The sequence below is a fragment of the Staurois parvus genome, unplaced genomic scaffold (genome assembly GCF_062004578.1).
Source record: "Staurois parvus isolate SC_StPar_1 unplaced genomic scaffold, SC_StPar_1.0 ptg000162l, whole genome shotgun sequence".
In the NCBI taxonomy this organism is placed as follows: domain Eukaryota; kingdom Metazoa; phylum Chordata; class Amphibia; order Anura; family Ranidae; genus Staurois; species Staurois parvus.
In genome coordinates this window covers 316,490-335,170 of record NW_028317958.1, presented here as the reverse complement: position 1 = coordinate 335,170, position 18,681 = coordinate 316,490, and the positions used below count along the sequence as shown (strand labels likewise).

The window sequence follows — 18,681 nt, the reverse complement described above, 5'->3', positions numbered from 1 at the left end:
GGACAACTTCCATTTCCGATCACCTAGGCGATCGAAGTGGGAGTGGGTACCTGTCAAATTCAGGTGCCAATCCTTAATGGGGAGCGGGGAACTAATCTTTAAAGCAGAATGTCCCCTTTTGGGTGGAACTCCGCTTTAAGGGATTTTGCTGGCAGAGACCACGTTGTGTAGAAAATGAAGGCAAGGATTGAAATCCATTTGCTGCTTACACTTTGAGTCAGTTTATATGAAATGTTTACATGTCATTAGAGTGTGCTTTAACTTCATTTTTGATATGTGAATGCATCCTGAAATATAGAACATAAAGGGAGCCAATACCCTATACTAGGTAGAATAAAAAGTTTCCTGCATCGAGGGTAAACCTCAGAAAGTCTAGTACTTCCAGATATGGGATATACATAAAATGTCCCCTGCCTTTCTCGCAGTTCAGCAATCGGCATCTGAGCAGCCAGTCACCAAGAATGAACTGTGTCCCTGAAGGTGTGCATGTGTTAACTTTGTGCTCTAATTTCACCAGTTTTGGGAAAATCTGATGGCAAAAAATGGGCAGGTTCAAGTTTTTTTTTAAAAACACAAGTCATAGCTTAGTACACACTAATGCAAGCTCTTCTGTTCTGGGATCCCTCCTTATGTCAATTAAAAAAATGTGCAATTAAAGCGGAAAAAGAAAAAAAAATCACCTTAAACTATAGCTTCCGGTGGCCTTCTGTAGGTGTTCAGGATCCAAGATATCATGGGAAGACACCTTTAGCAGAGTGCATTTATAAAGCATTTTCCATGTCAAATTTTTAAAATTAAAATAATAGGTTTGTTATACTTACCTGCAATTATTTTGCACAGATTGGGCCCCAAACCTCTTCTTCTGAGGTCCTCCACTGGCGATGTCCGCTTGTCTTCTTTCCCGCAAACCGCTTGCTATGGGGGTAGATGAGCAAGTTTGATTCATAGACACACAGCAAGGCTGGGCCTCACCTTCTTCTCACAGAATTTGATTGACAGCAGCAGGAGCCAATGGTTCCTGCCTCAGTCCCTGTGAGTTAACCACTTGCCCTCCAGAGGATTTACCCCCCTTCTTGACCAGGGCATTTTTTGCATTACGGCGCTGTGTTACTTTAACTGACAATTGCGTGGTTATGCAACGCTGCACCCAAATTACATTTAAGTCCTTTTTTTTTTTTTCCCTGAATTGAGCTTTCTTTTGGTGGAATTTGATCGCTTGTGCGGTTTTTTATTTTTTGTGCTATAAAAAAAAAGACCGACAATTTTGAGAGAGAAACAATATTTTTGACTTTTTGCTATTAAACATGTTCAGTAAAAAAAAATCACATTTCGTCATAAATGTAGGCCAACGACTTATAGCAGTACTGCGGCAGGCATTCTGACACTGGGGGGGAACTGACTTGGTGTCACTGACATCCCCAGTGACACCAATACAGTGATCAGTGCTAATAAAAGCACTGACACTGTACTAATGGCACTGGGCAGGACGGGGTTAACATGTGGGACAATCAAAGGGTTAACTGTGTGCTGTTTTACTAACGTGTGTGTGTGTTTTTCACTGTAAACACACTGCTATGTATGGCTCTGCTATGCAAGGGCATGCATAGCAGTGTGCAGGAGCTGACAGGGGAGATAACTGTATTGTCTTCATACAGTTTTCTTCTTCCGTCAGTAATGCTCCTCAATCACTGGGTGCCGGTGAGTAATCACCGGCTGGGACCTGTTGATTGACAGCCGAGGCCAGGAATATTGTTGCGGGTAGGGCACGTGCGCAGCTTGCGCGCACCTCCTGGCCGGAAATGGAAAATCACGCGTGTATATATGTGTGTGTGTGTGAATTTGAATGAGGACTCCGTTAAGTATTTAAGGGAGGTGGGGGAGCTCAGCAAGTTGTAACATTTTTTTTTTCCTCTGAAGTGTAACTAAACCCACAACTGTATATGCAGTAAAGCATGCTTGTTATACTCACTGTGGAACCTAAAGGGTTAATCCTCTGCATTGTGTAAAAATACTGTTTGATCCTGACTTCTCTGATCCTCCTCTTCCAGTGTCTCCCTCTTCTCTCCTGATAAGACATATCATGTGGAGACACTCTGCACATGCTCAGTTTTGTGTGTATTGCTAGAGAGGGTTTTTTTTTTTGGAAGAATGTGTGTGATCAGCACAGGGCCAATCAGCACTGTCCAGACAGAGGTCAGGGGGTTCGACATCCTCCTAGAGAAAACTCCTCCTACAAGCTTAACCAGTGCTCTGCTGAACACTGACAGAAGTTACAAGACTGCTCTAACTACTGATGAGAAAAGGTATTTAGCAGTTTATATTTACTAAAATAATTGCATTTCCATGATCTGTGTACTGTGGGAGATCAGATATAGTGAATGCAGGGTCCTGGGAGACCAGATATAGTGAATGCAGGGTCCTGGGAGATCAGATATAGTGAATGCAGGGTCCTGGGAGATCAGATATAGTGAATGCAGGGTCCTGGGAGATCAGATATAGTGAATGCAGGGTCCTGGGAGACCAGATATAGTGAATGCAGGGTCCTGGGAGACCAGATATAGTGAATGCAGGGTCCGGGGAGACCAGATATAGTGAATGCAGGGTCCTGGGAGACCAGATATAGTGAATGCAGGGTCCGGGGAGACCAGATATAGTGAATGCAGGGTCCGGGGTTTAGTAATCAAGGTAAATAACATTTTAGCTTTAGAACCACTTTTAGGTATGTGGGACGTCACTCCCACTTAAGTGAGGCTGTCATCTTAGGTGACTGTTTTGTTTATTTTTTATCTTTTTGTATCTTTTTTTATGGTTTTCACTTAGCAGTTATAAATCAGTGGATGGGGGCTCTCAGATAAAATGTCAGAATGACCTGCTGATTTTTCTTTTCCAGAGAGCAGTATTGCAGCAGCACATGAGAAAATAGCTGAATGTAAGAAACAGATTTTACAGGCCAAGCGGATCCGAAAGAATCGTCAAGGTATGACATGTTTTTACTGTACGCTGAACCTTATAGTGTATGTGTGACCACGTGTTATGGAACATAAGATCAGAATATATGGTATGGCTTTAAACTGCTAAACCTTAATGTTTAATGCCTCATGCACACTGGACGTTTTGCCTTGAAGCCTTTCCTCCTGGCAGCAGTGTTTTGGCAGGAAAAACACTTGACCCTTGTAAAAGTCTGTAGATCGTTTAGGTGTGTTAAGCGATTGGGCGTCAATTCACGTCATTGGCGCCAATTCACTTCATTGAAATGAATTATAAACAAACAAGTGATGCTGCGCTGCTAACACACTGTACAAAAAAGCGTAACTAAATAAATTGTCCCAAATTTAGATCATACACTGAGAGATCAAACAATCTTGATAAAATAACAATTCTTCAATAAATCTTGTGGTGTCTTCTTATATTAATGTCCCAAAGCCCATCAAGTGAGATTATGCAAAATCAAAAAACGGTGTCACCTCTGTGTCCTCAGAACTCTCACCTTAGAGCACATGAAAATGCGCTTTCATAACGAATAGACAGGAAGATTTTCCAATTTCTTAATCCATAGCCATATGGTAGTAATCAGACATCTTAAATGTGCATTTGACTGTCAGATCAGAGCTAGGGATCGGTCCCTTTAAGCGCAATGAAGGTCTCATATATCGATCTTAAAAGGAACAAGAAAAACTCCCAGTAATATTTATTGAAAAAGTGTTACACTCACATGTATTCAAAGATAAAAACGCTTTAAAACATAAAATCACTAAATGCAGGCTGTGAATCCCATCAGCTGGTTTCAGTAATCTCGTCTGCTCAGAGCCACGCCCCTTATGCGTTCCGTCACTTTTTTCATTTAAATTAATTAACACTCAAAAGCTAAATGCGCCAAGTGATTAAGCACGTTTACAATCGTCAAGCATTTTTTTCCTGCCAAAACGCCACTGCTCCTGGATGCGCTGTCAGTGGATTTTTATTCTGCCTCTAAACTCCTCTAAAAGTCTATATGTGCAGTGGCCAAAATGCTCAGTGTGCCTTAATCTAAAGTTTTTAAGGTAGTGGTGTTGATCAAGGAAGTTTTCCTTTCAACCTCATATCAAATCTCTCACAAACACATGCAGACTCCACCTCCGCAATATCGCCAAGATACGCTCCTTCCTTACCCCAGACACCACTAAACTACTAGTACACTCCCTGATTATCTCACGCCTGGACTACTGCAACTCCCTCCTCACCGGCCTACCCCAGTGCAGGCTCTCCCCGCTTCAGACCATCCTGAACTCAGCGGCCAGACTCATCCACCTCACCAGCCGCTCCACCTCTGCCACCCCCCTCTGCCTCTCCCTCCACTGGCTCCCCATTGCCCAACGCATTAAATTTAAATTGCTCACCTTGACCTATAAGGCCATTCACAACACTGCCCCTAACTACCTCACCGACCTGATTCCCAGGTACCACCCTACCCGTACCCTTCGCTCTTCACAGGACCTCCTTCTATCTTGCTCCCTGGTCTCCTCCTCCCACGCACGACTGCAAGACTTCTCCAGGTCCTCCCCCATCCTCTGGAACTCACTACCCCAATCCATCAGACTGTCACCTTCCCTCCTCACCTTCAGGCGCTCCCTGAAAACCCACCTCTTCAGGGAAGCCTACCCCACCCTCACCTAACAGCCGCTGCCCTTCCCTCCTCCTACCACTCCATCCCCCACAGCCGTTTCCTCCTGTGCCTCTACCCCCTCCCTCCTAGATTGTACGCTCGAAAGAGTAGGGCCCTCTAACCCCTCGTGTGCTGTTTGATGTTACTGTTCTGTTTCATGTATTGTCCCCCCTCTATTGTACAGCGCTGAGCAAACCCTTTGGCGCTATATAAACTCGATAAATAAATAAATAAATAAGTGTAATGTGAATTCTTAGTCCTGTATTAAAGGATAAGTTCATTACACCCATATTCAGGGTGTAACATGTTATGAAAGCATCAGCCCCTGCTCCCTGCTGATCCCCTGCTTTGACCTCTGTCAAATTTAAAAAATGCAGCCGTGCGGGGCTCCACCCGCCCGGCCGTTGCACTCCTTTGTGACGCTGTCGGCTTGTAGTTCAAAATAAACTACCATGGCGCTATGGAGTTCATTGCATCTTCTTGTCAGTATATCTGCCTGCTTGTACATCCTATACAGGCATGCAGATATACTGACAGATCTGCAGGAGACCTGCATGGCACCAGCGATGTACCGATTGTTGGTGCAATGCTTTACAGGCTTCTGCAGCAAAAAATAATAAATGCACATTTTTTACCTGCAAAAAAAATGTATATTTATTTTTTTTACCAAAAGGTGAACTTATCCTTTAAAATAAAAAAGATGAAGGGCCAGTAAATTTAAATTACATTTTTTTTTTATGAAAGAACTGTTGAGGGCATATGAATAGAGAGAGACCTTTTATCAGAGTATGTAGTTCCCTTGTATTTGAAATAAATTTGATAGACATACAATATGAAAAAGTACAGCACTAATAAACAAATTAAATGTGCTATATCAGAGACTGGCCACACCCTCAAATAGACAGTATGAAGTCCATAGGAACAATGTCCTGTAAATTATTATTATTATTATTATACAGTATTTATAAAGCGCCAATAGTTCGCTCAGCGCTGTACATTACAAAGGGAGACAGAACATGTGACAGAACAATACCAATACAATGCAAAACATGAGGGGATTGAGGGCCCTGCTCTTTCGAGCTTACAATCTAGGAGGGAGGGGGTGGTGGCACAGGAGGAGATAGCTGTGGGGGATGGAGTGGTAGGAAGAGTGGAGGAGGGAGGCAAGTTAGCAGGGGGTGGGGTAGGCTTCCCTGAAGAGATGGGTTTTCAGGGTGCGCCTAAAGGAGAGGAGAGTAGGTGATAATCTGATGGGTTGGGGCAGGGAGTTCCAGAGGATGGGTGACACCCTGGAGAAGTCCTGGAGGCGGGCATGGGAGGAGGAGACCAGGGAACTAGAGAGAAGGAGGTCTTGTGAGGAGCGGAGTGTGCGTGCTGGGCGGTACTTGGATATTAGGTCAGTGATGTAGTTCGGGGCAGTATGGTGGACAGCTTTGTACGTCAGCGTTAGGATTTTGAATTTGATCTGTTGCGCAATCGGAAGCCAGTGGAGGGATTGGCAGAGGGGGGTGGCGGAGACAGAGCGGTTGGAAAGGTGAATGAGTCTGGCAGCCGTGTTCAGGATGGACTGAAGAGGGGATAGCCAGCGGCGAGGCAGGCCAGTGAGGAGGGAGTTGCAGTAGTCGAGTCGTGATATGATGAGGGAGTGGATGAGCTGTTTAGTGGTTTCTGGGGTTAGGAACGTGCGGATTTTGGCGATGTTGCGGAGGTGGAGTCTGCACGAGTTTGTTAAAGATTGGACTTGGGGCTGGAAGGATAGGTTGGAGTCAAGAATGACACCCAGTACTCTGGCCTGCAGGGCGGGTTTGATGGTAGCGTTGTTGGACGTGACGGAGAAATCAATGGGGGGTGGTGTCCGGGCTGGGGGGAAGACAAGAAACTCGGTTTTGGAGAGGTTCAATTTAAGGAAGTGGAGCGACATCCAGTCTGATATGTCGCTCAGTAGGTGTGTGATTCGGGCTGAGACCAAGGGGGTGAGGTGGGGGGTTGAGAGATAGATTTGTGTGTCGTCGGCATAGAGGTGGTAGTTGAAGCCGTGAGAGTGTATGAGTTGGCCAAGGGAGGAGGTATAGATGGAGAAGAGAAGGGGCCCGAGGACAGAGCCTTGAGGGACCCCAACAGAGAGGGGGAGTGAGGGGGAGGTGGTAGCATTATAGGTAACGCTGAAAGAGCGTTGTGACAGGTAGGATGAGATCCAGGAGAGAGCAGAATCTCTGAGGCCGAGGGAGTGTAGTTTTTTGAGGAGGAGGGGGTGGTCGACTGTGTCGAAGGCCGCAGAGAGGTCAAGGAGTAGGAGCACTGAATAGTGTCCATTAGCTTTGGCGGTTAGCAGGTCGTTGGAGAGTTTGAGTAAGGCAGTTTCGGTGGAGTGTAGGGGACGGAAGCCGGACTGTAGGGGATCGAGGAGGTTGTTGTCGTTGAGGTGAGAGCATAGGCGGGTGTAGACTAGGCGCTCGAGGAGTTTAGATGTAAATGGGAGCAGGGAGATGGGTCTGAGGTTGTTCGGGTCATTGGGGTCCAGGGAGGGCTTTTTAAGTATGGGGGTGATGTGTGCATGTTTCAGAGGGGAGGGGAAAGTGCCTGAGGAGAGGGAGAGATTGAAGATGTGGGTGAGGGAGCGTAGGATGGAGGAGGAGGAAGGTCGTAGGAGTTGTGAGGGGATAGGGTCGAGGGGGCAGGTGGTGAGGCGGGCATCAGAGAGGGTCTTGGAGACTTCCTCGATGGTAGTAAGGTCAAAGGTGTGGAGTGTTGGGGGAGCTTCAGTATGAGGAATGTAGGGTGGGGTGGAAGAGGAGGTCAGAGCAGTGGTGGGGCCGTGGGAGAGGGGTGATGAGGGGGTAGCTGAGTGAGGGTGAAGGGGGTTGGAGAGAGTTTGAGCAGCGACGAAGTCCCTGCGGGTTATGTCGAGGGGGAGGGGGGATAAGGGGGTAGCTGTGTGAGAGGGGACAGGTTGAGAGGGCGTGTGAGTTGCGGCAATGTCCTTGCGAATTGTGTCAATTTTGTTTTTGAAGTGATTGGCAATCTCAAGGGCAGTGAGTGAGGTGCTGGGTGGAGGTGGGGGTGGAGAGAGTAGAGAGTTGAAGGCAGAGAAGAGTCGGCGAGGATTGGAGGAGAGGGCCTTGATGAGGGTCAAGAAGTAGGCCTGTTTGGCAGCATGGAGGGAGGAGGTGTAGGTGCGGAAGGCAGATTTGTAGCGGGTGAAGGCTTGTTTGGATTTGGTTTTGCGCCATAGTCGCTCCAGGGCACGACTTTGTCGTTTGAGGGTTTTGGTGTGATCAGTCTGCCAGGGCTGGAGCGGTCGGGGTCTGGTGTTGCGTGTGGTTAAAGGCGCTAGTGAGTCAAGGGCTGTTGAGAGCGCATTGTTGTAGGCGGTCAAAGCCAAGTCGGGGCAGGACAGGGGGAGGATGCGGTCGTGGAGTTGATCAGCTGCAGAGTGGAGGGAGGCAGGGTTAAGGTTGCGGAGGTTACGGCTGGTAGTAGTGTGATATTTGGAGGGGTAGGCGTTGGAGGACGAGGAGATAGAGAAGGTGATCAGGTTGTGGTCAGAGAGAGGGAAGGGGGTGTTAGTGAGGTTGTGGGGAGCACATCGGTTGGAGAAGACAAGATCAAGGATATTTCCGTCGGAGTGGGTGGTGGATTGTATGCACTGTGCAAGTGCAAAGGAGGAGGTTAGGTGGAGGAGACGGGCTGTGTCCGGGTTGTCGAGGTTGACAGGGATGTTAAAATCCCCAAGAATTATGGTGGGTAGCTCAGAGGAGAGGAAGAAGGGTAGCCAGGAGGAGAAGTCATCCAGGAAGCGGGGTATGGATCCAGGAGGCCGGTATATCACAGCAATCTTCAGGGGGGTTGGGGAGAATAGTCGGACGCAGTGGGCCTCGAAGGAGGAGAAGGATAGGGAGGGGGGGTTTGGGAGGACTCGGAAGGTGCTCTGCGGTGACAGGAGCAGACCAACCCCACCACCTTTACGACCGTTAGGCCTGGGTGAGTGGGTCCAGGTGAGACCTCCATAGGAGAGTGCAGCAGGGGAGGTAGAGTCAGTGGGCTGGATCCAGGTTTCGGTGATCGCCAGGAGGTTGAGGGAGCGGGAAACAAAGAGGTCGTGGATGGCGGTAAGCTTGTTGCACACCGAACGGGCGTTCAGGAGTGCACATGAAAACGGGGGAGAGATTTTAGGGAGCAGGGAGACAGATACTAAGTTGCGGGGGTTGCAGTAGGACGTGAAAGTGGGAGGGTGTTGAGCGGGTGAGGGAGGTGGAGGGCCAGGATTTGGGGAGATGTCCCCCGCGGCTAGGAGGAGGAGAAGGGTGAGAAAGGTGGCATGGGAGCGGGATGTGCAGGAGCGTGAGAAACTCCTAGTGGAGGTGTTGGGGTCAGTGGGAGAGTGGAGTAATAGGAGGAGGTGGTGGGTGCCATAGAGGGGTGAGGGAAGCAGTGAGGACACGATATACAAATGTTTGGGAGGGGCAGAGGGATATAGTGAATGGAATTTGGGAACGGAGGAGAGGAAAATGAGAAGGAGGAGTGGAAGAGACATTTTGGGGAGGTGAAGAGAGCAGTAGTAGGGAGATGATAGCAGTGAGGGGGAGATGTACAGGTTGTGGGGTGGAGCAGAGGGGTAGAGAAATGAGATTTGGGAACAGAGGGTAGTAATATGATGAGAAGAGAGGCGTATTATATAAAGGCACACAGAGTGGGTCTCAGGCATGTAAGAGGTTTCCCAGGGTGTTTGCTTGCAGTCTTCCAGCATGCAGTAGAGCTTCTAACTGTTGTTGTGTCTTCCTGCTGCTTGGGTTCTCCTGCTTTAGTTCAACTGCTGCGTTTAACTGCTTCTTCTACGCACTCGTTCGAAGCCGCACTCAATCTGAAGCAGCACCCCATCAGAGACTGTGCCCCCCATCAGAGATCTCCCCCATGAGCTGATCTAAATTTATAGGGAGATGCTCAAATGAGCATTCAACTCCACCCCAATTAGAAGCTGATAAAGATCACATGAGGAGTGGGGGATGATTCTCTCAGGAAACAGACACCGATCGTAAAACGGGTGCAGCTAAAGGTGAGAACTGGTCAACATATACAAAAATATAAATACACCATTTGTTCTGAATATAGCAGGAGTCAATGCGTTTTGGAGTTAAGAGTGGAGGTAGGAGAAAGGAGCATTTACCCAGGAGGAAGGCAGCAGGAGTCAATGCGTTTTGGAGTTAAGAGTGGAGGTAGGAGAAAGGAGCATTTACCCAGGAGGAAGGCAGCAGGAGTCAATGCGTTTTGGAGTTAAGAGTGGAGGTAGGAGAAAGGAGCATTTACCTGTGAAAGTAGAGAAGGCATAATTAGATTGCTGCGTTTAACTGCTTCTTCTACGCACTCGTTCGAAGCCGCACTCCAATGACAAATAGATGAAATGGTGACTTTGTTACTCCCAGTGAGGCACTCGTCAAAACCGTGTAGGAAATATAAGAAATGCGCACTCACCAGATGCACATTAGGTAAGCGCAATATTTATAGTGCTTACCTAATGCGCATCTGGTGAGTGCGCATTTCTTATATTTCCTACACGGTTTTGATGAGTGCCTCACTGGGAGTAACAAAGTCACCATTTCATCTATTTGTCATTTACCGGACATTGTTCCTATGGACTTCATACTGTCTATTGAGGGTGTGGCCAGTCTCAGATATAGCACATTTAATTTGTTTATTAGCGCTGCACTTTTTCATATTGTATATATTCAAGAGGTTATATGGTTTCCTTGTAGTGTATCAGCAGCTTATGTTCTCATCATCTTAGCGCTCGCTGAATCACCTTTAAATTTGATAGACATAGCTTCATAAATTACTAGGTTGAAAAACAATTAAAAACCTCTCAATTGCTGACAAGATAGAGAACAGAGCGATGACCACATCAGTGTGACAAGGTCACTTCATTGTCCAATCAGCTGCCCTGGGACTGGTCCATGACCAAGCTGTAATTTGCCAACTGGAGAAAAGTTGTCACTAACCTGGCTATGCAGTGGGAGAATGGTGCATAAAGCACACAATTGAGTGGACATAACAATGTGTATTAGGTTGTTCACTTGGAGTTCAGCTTTAACTGTACAGTGGGTATTCAGTCTCTGCAAAGTTGTGATGGTGATGCACATATTACTTAGTAGATTCAATAATATTAAGTTTGTTTTATAGATTTTTAAACTGTTTTTTTTTATCTTTCCAGAGTATGATGCATTAGCTAAAGTGATACAGAATCACCCAGATCGTCATGAGACATTAAAGTATGTATTTCTTAGCTGTCTTGCATTATTTTATGGGAACATTTTGTGAATGCATAAGAGCTCATATAGAATTCACATATTCACCAGCACACCCAGGTTCTCCAAATGTAGTCTAGAAGGCTTTTATTGCAGAAAGATCACATCACAAAGGAACAAGTGCATTGTTTCAGAGCCTTGTAAGACCCCTTTGTCAGGCATGTGAAGCCTTTCGGACTACATTTGGAGTTCCTTGGTGTGCTGGCGAATATGTGCATTTATCTGTGATGTCTCCAGTATCCAGCTGGTAGTTTTTGTAGCACCCGCTATTGATGAGTCATTTTTCCATAAACGTGTGCAATGGGAGGGCGGCATTGTGGCTTAGTGGTTAGCACTTCTGCCTTGCAGTAATTGGGTCATGGGTTCAATTCCCAACCATGGCGCCTCCTGCATGGAGTTTGCGTGTTTTCCCTGTGTTCGCTTGGGTTTCCTCCCACACTCCAAAGACTTGCTGGTAGGTTAATTGGCTGTTGCCTAAATTGTCCTAGTTTCATCCCTGGCCACGCGGGATTTCCTGTATGGTAGGGGTTGGGGAAAGATCTGGCAACCTACCCTGTAAAATAATTGCTAAGAGAATTCATGGAAAAAGTTGCTTACGAGTGACGGTCCATGCAGTCGCCAAGGGTCAGATATAAATGGATAGATAGAGAGAGAGAGTGCAATGGGATATAGATAAGCTCATATAGACAGGCTTTTTTCTGTGTCTCACATGAACTTAAAACGCAGGCCAGAAGGGTGTCATCTACGTCAATGGTGTAATGTGATGGCTCTGCGGCTGCATTTGACCTGTATTGTGCGGCTTTTATTTATTTTTTTCTTTATTTCAATTTTAGGATTTTAAAGTTTTTTATTGAGATGAATTTGTATTTCAGGCAAGATAGAACCCAAATTCAACCCATTGTTATGGCTATGTGTTTGGCATTTAAAGCTGATCTCCAGCTTTTAGCAAAATTATAAATATTTGTGGACCCAGCTGGTCCAAATTAACTATTTGCTTCACTAATACATGTGCCTGCTGGGAGCACTGTGTACATTCTATGCACTGTATGTAGCATCAGCTACAAACAGTATACAGCACTGTGTTCCGGTAGTGCAACTCCCGCAACAAAATTGAGTCAGTCTGAGTGCTGCTTAGCCACTCATTGATAGCTGTGTATTTCTGAATGAATAGAAAGGTTTCTCTGATTGGCTGAGGCGGAAATTGTGATGTCATCTGCTCTCCTCTCTGCCTCAGCCAATCAGAAGAAGCTTTCTATTCATTCAAAAAATACAAAACTTCCTGTGAGTGGCTGAGCAGCGCTCAGACAAACTCAATTTTGTTCCAGGAGTGGGAGAGGAGTTTCTCATCTCACTGCCAAAACACAGCATTGTATACTGTATGTAGCAGATGCTGCATTCAGGGGTGAATTTACTAAAGGAAAATAGATTGTGTTGTTGCACTAATTTTCCCCAGAGCTTAGTTAATGTGGTGAAGCTTCACTTTGTAAAGAGCAAGGGGAAAAAAAAAATAAAACAGAGTTTTTGCTTGCACATGATTGGATGATGGAAATCAGCAGAGCTTTACTAGATTCACTAAGCTCTGTGAAAAATGAAAAATTATTACAACTGAGCTTGCAAAATGCACGCTCAGTTGCATCACTAAAATGCACTACTTATACTTCACTAAAAGCTGAAGATCAGCTTTTAAGGCAGAACTCCGGGAATTGTTTTTCCATGCAGTGGTGCTGTGCCTGCACTGAATTAGTTACCTGCTTGTTTTGTCTAGGGGTTCATAGAAATGCTATATTCCCCCCCCCCCATCCTCCAGAAAACCGTGCTCGCCCACATCCAGTGGTGGAATGTTCCTGCTGTCCTCACATTCAGAGCTGGTCTATGGGCGTAATGACATCATGAAATGCCTACTGCACAATACCTTTAGACCACCTGGCGGTGAGTATGGTTTGGGAGTAACAGGTACCAGTCTTGCACGGTGTGGATCTGATTATGTAAGTATATCTCCGCTCTCACCCCTACACAAAAAGAGCAGTTAACTCATGCAGTGCGGTCACTGCCCCAGTGCATGGGAAGAAACATTTCCATGAATTCTTCTTTAACCACTTCCAGTCCAGACCAATTCTGACATTCCTCTCCTACATGTAACAAACATAATTTTTTGCTTGAAAACTACTTAAAACCCTCAATATTATATATTTTTAAGCATAGGTCCTGGGGAATAAAATGGTGAATGTTCACAATTTTTTAATGTCACGCGATATTTACGCAGCGGTTTTTCAAACTCAATTTTTTTGGGAACAAATACACTTTAGTGACGTTAAACTGTACTTTTAACTTCCACATCCTTTATAATAGGTCATACTCTCCAAGCTAGATTTTCCAAATTACTAGAGATGATGGAAAGTGACAAAACAAAACGCTTATATTTCAGTATGAGAAGTGAGACTCTGGTTTGAAGCTATGGCATTGCACTAAGTACCTTAGTTTTGTGATTGTGTACAATGGGTTACATACTGGTAAAATGTAGGGCTGTTTCATTTATTATGCAGATTTTAGACAGGTTGTAAATCTGCATAATAATTTGTGCTGTGTGTAATATTTCAGGCAACTGGAAGCATTGGACAAGGAGCTGAAGCAGCTGTCTCACACCAAGGAGAATGTTGAAGACAAGGTACGAATTAATTTCTGGAAGATATTGCTGTGTACTTTTAGCTACAGAGCTTACTGTGATATTCTGTCTTATTTCTAAATGTAAAAAAAACTGCCTAAAATATGTAAAGGTGATAGTTACGCGCTACACCTACAATTGAATGAATACAAAGCTTCTTCTGATTGGCTGAGGTGGAGATTGTGATGTCATCTGTCCACCTCTGCCATTCAGAGGAAGGTTTGTATTCATTCGCAGAATACAAACTCTCCCTGGTAGGGTGATTTTATCACTGTGGGACCAATCATTAATGATCGGTGTGTTTGTTCATTACTGATTGGAGTTTATACACTGCTGAAAAAAAATGAAAGGAACACTTTGAAAACACATCAGATTTCAATGGGGAAAAATATCATTCTGGATATCTATACTGATATGGACTGGGTAATGTCTTAGGAACGTAAGGATGCCCCATCGTTTGATGGAATTGAAAATGATCAACCTACAGAGCACCGAATTCAAAGACACCCCAAAAATCAAAGTGAGAAAATGATGCAGCAGGCTAGTCCATTTTGCTGAAATTTCATTGCAGCAACTCAAACTGGTACTCAGTAGTTTGTATGGCCCTCATATGCTTGTATGCATGCCTGACAACGTCTGGGCATGCTCCTAATGAGACGAAGGATGGTGTCCTAGCGTATTTCCTCCCAGATCTGGACCAGGGCATCACTGAGCTCCTGGACAATCTGAGGTGCAACCTGGCAATGTCGGATGGACCGAAACATGATATCCCAGAGGTGTTCTATTGGATTTAGGTCCGGCAAACGTGGGGGCCATTCAATGGTATCTATTCCTTCTTCCTCCAGGAACTGCCTGCATACTCTTTCCACATATGGCTGGGCATTATCGTGCACCAGGAGGAACTCTGGACCCACTGCACCAGTGTAGGGTCTGACAATGGGTCCAAGGATTTCATCCCAATACTTAATGGCAGTCAGGGTGCCATTGTCTAGCCTGTAGAGGTCTTTGCATCCCTCCATGGATATGCCTCCCCAGACTGTCACTGACCCACCACCAAAGCGGTCATTGTGAACGATGTTACAGGCAGCATAACGTTCTCAACGGCTTCTCCAGACCCTTTCACGTCTGTCACATGTGCTCAGGGTGAACCTGCTCTCATCTGTGAAAAGCACAGGGCACCAAGTGGCAGACCTGCCAATTCTGGTGTTCAATGACAAATGCCAATCGAGCTCTCTGGTGCCAGGCAGTGAGCACAGGGCCCACTAGAGGACTCAGGCCCTCAGGCCACCCTTATGAAGTCTGTTTCTGATTTTTTGGTCAGAGACATTCACACCAGTGGCCTGCTGGAGGTCGTTTTGTAGGGCTTTGGCAGTGCCCATCCTGTTTCTTCTTGCACAAAGGAGCAAATACCGGTCCTGCTGATGGGTTAGGGCCTTTATGCTCCTTTCCAGCTCTCCTAGAGTAACTGCCTGTCTCCTGGAATCTCCTCCATGCTCCCGAGTCTGTGCCGGGAGACATGGCAAATCTTCTAGCAATGGCACGCAGTGATGTGAGTTGGACTGCCTGTGCAACCTCTGTAGGGTTCAGGTATCGCCTCATGCTACCAGTAGTGGCACTGACTCTAGCCAAATGCAAAACTAGTGAAAACAGAAAAGATGAGTAGGGAAAAAATGGCAGTGGCCTCCACCTGTAAAACCATTCCTGTTTTGGGGGTCATCTCATCATTGATATGCTGTTTTGCTGGATATGTTTGTCACTGATATATTAATATCACCCAGCTGCGCTGTGGGACCTTTCCTTCCCTTTATTTTAATATTATTGTCTGTACACGTATGCTTTTTTTTCATAAACCTTTTTAAAACTTCCCATGAATGGCTGAGTGGCGCTCAGCCTGACCACTTTGTTCCGGGAGAGAGATGGGAAGTTGCCCAGCAAGCACGCCTGTTAATGCAGTAATAGTTTGTTTGGGCCAACCTGGCCCAAATCATCTATTTAAAAGGACATTAAACATGGAGATCAGATATAAGTGTCATATGACATTAAATTAAGGTATCGGTGTGCAGCAACTTGATGTAGTGAAGTTTTGGGTCAGTTGACATGCCACTTATGCCTAAATTTGTAGAGCTGCATATTCTGTAAAATACATACATAAGTGCAAAGGGTAATGTTATGCAAAATTTCATAAGAACTAGTCAGATTTTACCTTTTAAACAGTTCTGAGTTTAAAAAAAAAAGAAGAAAATTATGGATTGGCTGATAATGCCTTACTGATTAATGATCAGTAAATTCACTTGTTATGCAGGCCATAGATGGGTCGTTTATCGGCCGAATTTTCGTCGGCACGAAAAATCGGCCGATAATCACGCCGTTAGTGGGGCCAGCCCATCAGCCGTTTTTCACGGATCTCCTCATTTATTTTTATCGGTCATGCTGGAAAATCCGTGAAAAATGGACATGGGTGGCAGCATCAGCAACGGGGCCGACCAATTTTTCGTTTATCGGCCGATAAACGGCCCGTCTATGGCCTGCCTTACTCTTCTGTTTGTGTTTTCTGCTTATCTTTTACATTTAGCCCTCTGGTATTTAAGAACCAGACAGCACAAAACACAGGCACATTTAGAATGAAATGATAATTATCTGTACATGTACATTTATAGAATCATATAATAGTGTTTGGAAATGAATTCATCAATATTTGTCTTTGTTGTCTTTTAGCTGGAGTTAAGACGAAAACAGTTCCACGTCCTCCTCAGCACCATTCATGAACTCCAGCAAACCCTAGAAAGTAAGCTCTGCTGTCCAATATTTATCCTTTTGAAAGTGTCAGGGATGTGAGTAGATGAGCTTTGCTTGTAAGGTAAAAAGCAACCACAGTGTGTGCTATACCGTACCAACCAATCATCTGATCGCTGATCAGTCTAAAGTAAGCTAAAGGTAGCCAAACATTTATTAACCTCCCTGGCGGTATTCCCAAGTGTAGCTCGGGGTAAAATGTCAGTACCAAAAGCAGTAACCCCGAGCTACACTTGGGAATACCATGCGGCGCTGCATAGGGATTCCCTGCAGAGCTTACCTTGTCCTTCACTCCCGTGATGTGTCCCCTGCAGCGTCCCCGGCCATCTCCTCCAGCCGATGCCGGCATCCGGCTTCTGTATTCTGGTCCCTGTGATGTCGGGACGTACGGGCGCTGGAACCGGCGGGAAATTTTTTAAAATTTCTTTTTTTTCAAAACGAATTTTACATAGTAAAACATTGCTGTTTCAAACCATTTCACATACCCTACTGCTTTGTCCTGTGCCCTGCCTGCATTTTGACTGTTCTTTCTGCCTGGAAACTTAGAAAAGTCCATGGCGTCCAAAAAGCATCCCTTTAGGTAAAAAACGGGTTTAGATCATCTAGAGAACAGCGATAGTAAATCAGAACCACTTGCAGAATTGAGTGATAATGATTTGTGGGGAAATTCGTCATCAGACACTGAAAACGATTTTGCGACTTTGCTCAGTGATGTGCGAACTTGGCGCTATATTTCAAATTTCAGTGTTTTTGGTTTGATTATATTATTGAATTAAATATATTATTATTTTTTATGATTATTTATTAAATTATAATTTATGATTTCGTGTTTCAAATTTTATCATACCCGGGATATTTACTAGACTCTTGTTCGGACAGATTTCAGTGAATTATTCCTAAATATTACAGCCTACAATAAAAAAACTACATATTTCCATGCAAAATAATGTACCACTTTCAGCACCACAAATCTGAAATAACCATACCGCTAGGGAGGTTAATATAATTAAAATGAATATTTGATGATGTGACAAAAAGTGAAAATTGAATTGGTATTGTAAACCACACACCCGTGAATTGATCAATGTAGTGAGGTTTCGATGTTGGCAAGCAGTCTGCTGTGGCAGAATTTCATCTCTTATTTCTGATTGATTGAAATTAATATCTACATGTGTGTCAAGCACCAAAAAAAAAAGTCTTCCTGTGAAAAAAATATTTATTACTCACCCTGTGAATTATGTGGTTCCTTCTGCGAACACCCAAGTGACTACAGAAGAACAACAGTAGTGACATAGAAGCCAGGGAACAGTGAAGAATCGGGCATTTGACACTCATGAAAGTATGTCGAATGCTAGAGATGCTTCAGCCAGTGTAGATCCTTAAGAGGGTGAAGATCGGAAAGACACATTTTTTTGTTTGCAACAAGTCACCTTAATCACCTACAGGGGTACAAGATACAGTGTTGCAGATTGAATGACAAAAAAAGGGGCAGATGAATATATGGGATACTTATTTCTTTATTTGTTTTCTAGATGATGAGAAACTGGCTGAAGAATCTCAAGATGTGCAGATGGAAACTGGAACTCAGTAGACATACACCTTTTTTTGTGTCTTGTTAGTTTAGCTCCATGTTTTCTATATATTCTTTAATATTCTGGATTTCATGTTGAAGCTGCTTTATAGTTCAACTACAACCAGAACTTTTTTTTAACTTTTGGACAGAGCAAGAAGGGCTAGAGCCCCTGTCCTATTTTAACACATCATAAAAGCAAAAGCTATGTTCTGTCTCTGGTATAGATTTTTACAGGAAATATTTGTTTTGCATTTGAACCATTTTTTTTTTTAAAGTTAAAATAAAATGGAGTAAGATTTTGATTTCATTGCTGTTCATTAACTTTCTTTTTTTATACTATCAGAATTATTCAGTAAGTCAAAAAACAAATCTATATAAACCAATCAATATTTCACTGCTCTGACACATGTGAAATGGCTGCTATCAGTTTCTACACTTTATACATCATGTTTGTGGTATGTATTTTAATTGTATGTGAAAATACATTTTTTATATTTACTATCTGACAGGATTTTAGCTTAAAGTGGTTCTAAAGCCTCAATGTTTTTTTTTACCTTCATGTATTCCCCCTGCCCCCCCATACTTGCCTGAGCCCTATTGCAATCCAGCGCTGTGAATGAGAGCTGCAGCTGTCCGGGCTTTGTCCTTCCTCACTGGGCAGATCAATAGCAGCAGGAGCCATTGGCTCCCGCTCCTGTCATTCAGCTCCAGT

General features: G+C 44.6%; 1 protein-coding gene across 1 annotated transcript in view; it reads left to right on the top strand.

Moving 5' to 3' along the window:
• THOC7 (THO complex subunit 7) overlaps positions 1-18,276 on the top strand; it is a 31,258-nt gene extending 12,982 nt beyond the window's left edge. Inside the window, exons 4-8 of the mRNA XM_089675991.1 lie at positions 2,891-2,977; positions 10,848-10,905; positions 13,540-13,606; positions 16,319-16,388; positions 17,929-18,276. Of these exons, the coding sequence (XP_089532117.1) occupies positions 2,891-2,977; positions 10,848-10,905; positions 13,540-13,606; positions 16,319-16,388; positions 17,929-17,987 (341 nt within the window). The 3' untranslated portion in view covers positions 17,988-18,276. The remainder of the gene's footprint in view (positions 1-2,890; positions 2,978-10,847; positions 10,906-13,539; positions 13,607-16,318; positions 16,389-17,928) is intronic.
• Positions 18,277-18,681: the final 405 nt, after the last annotated feature.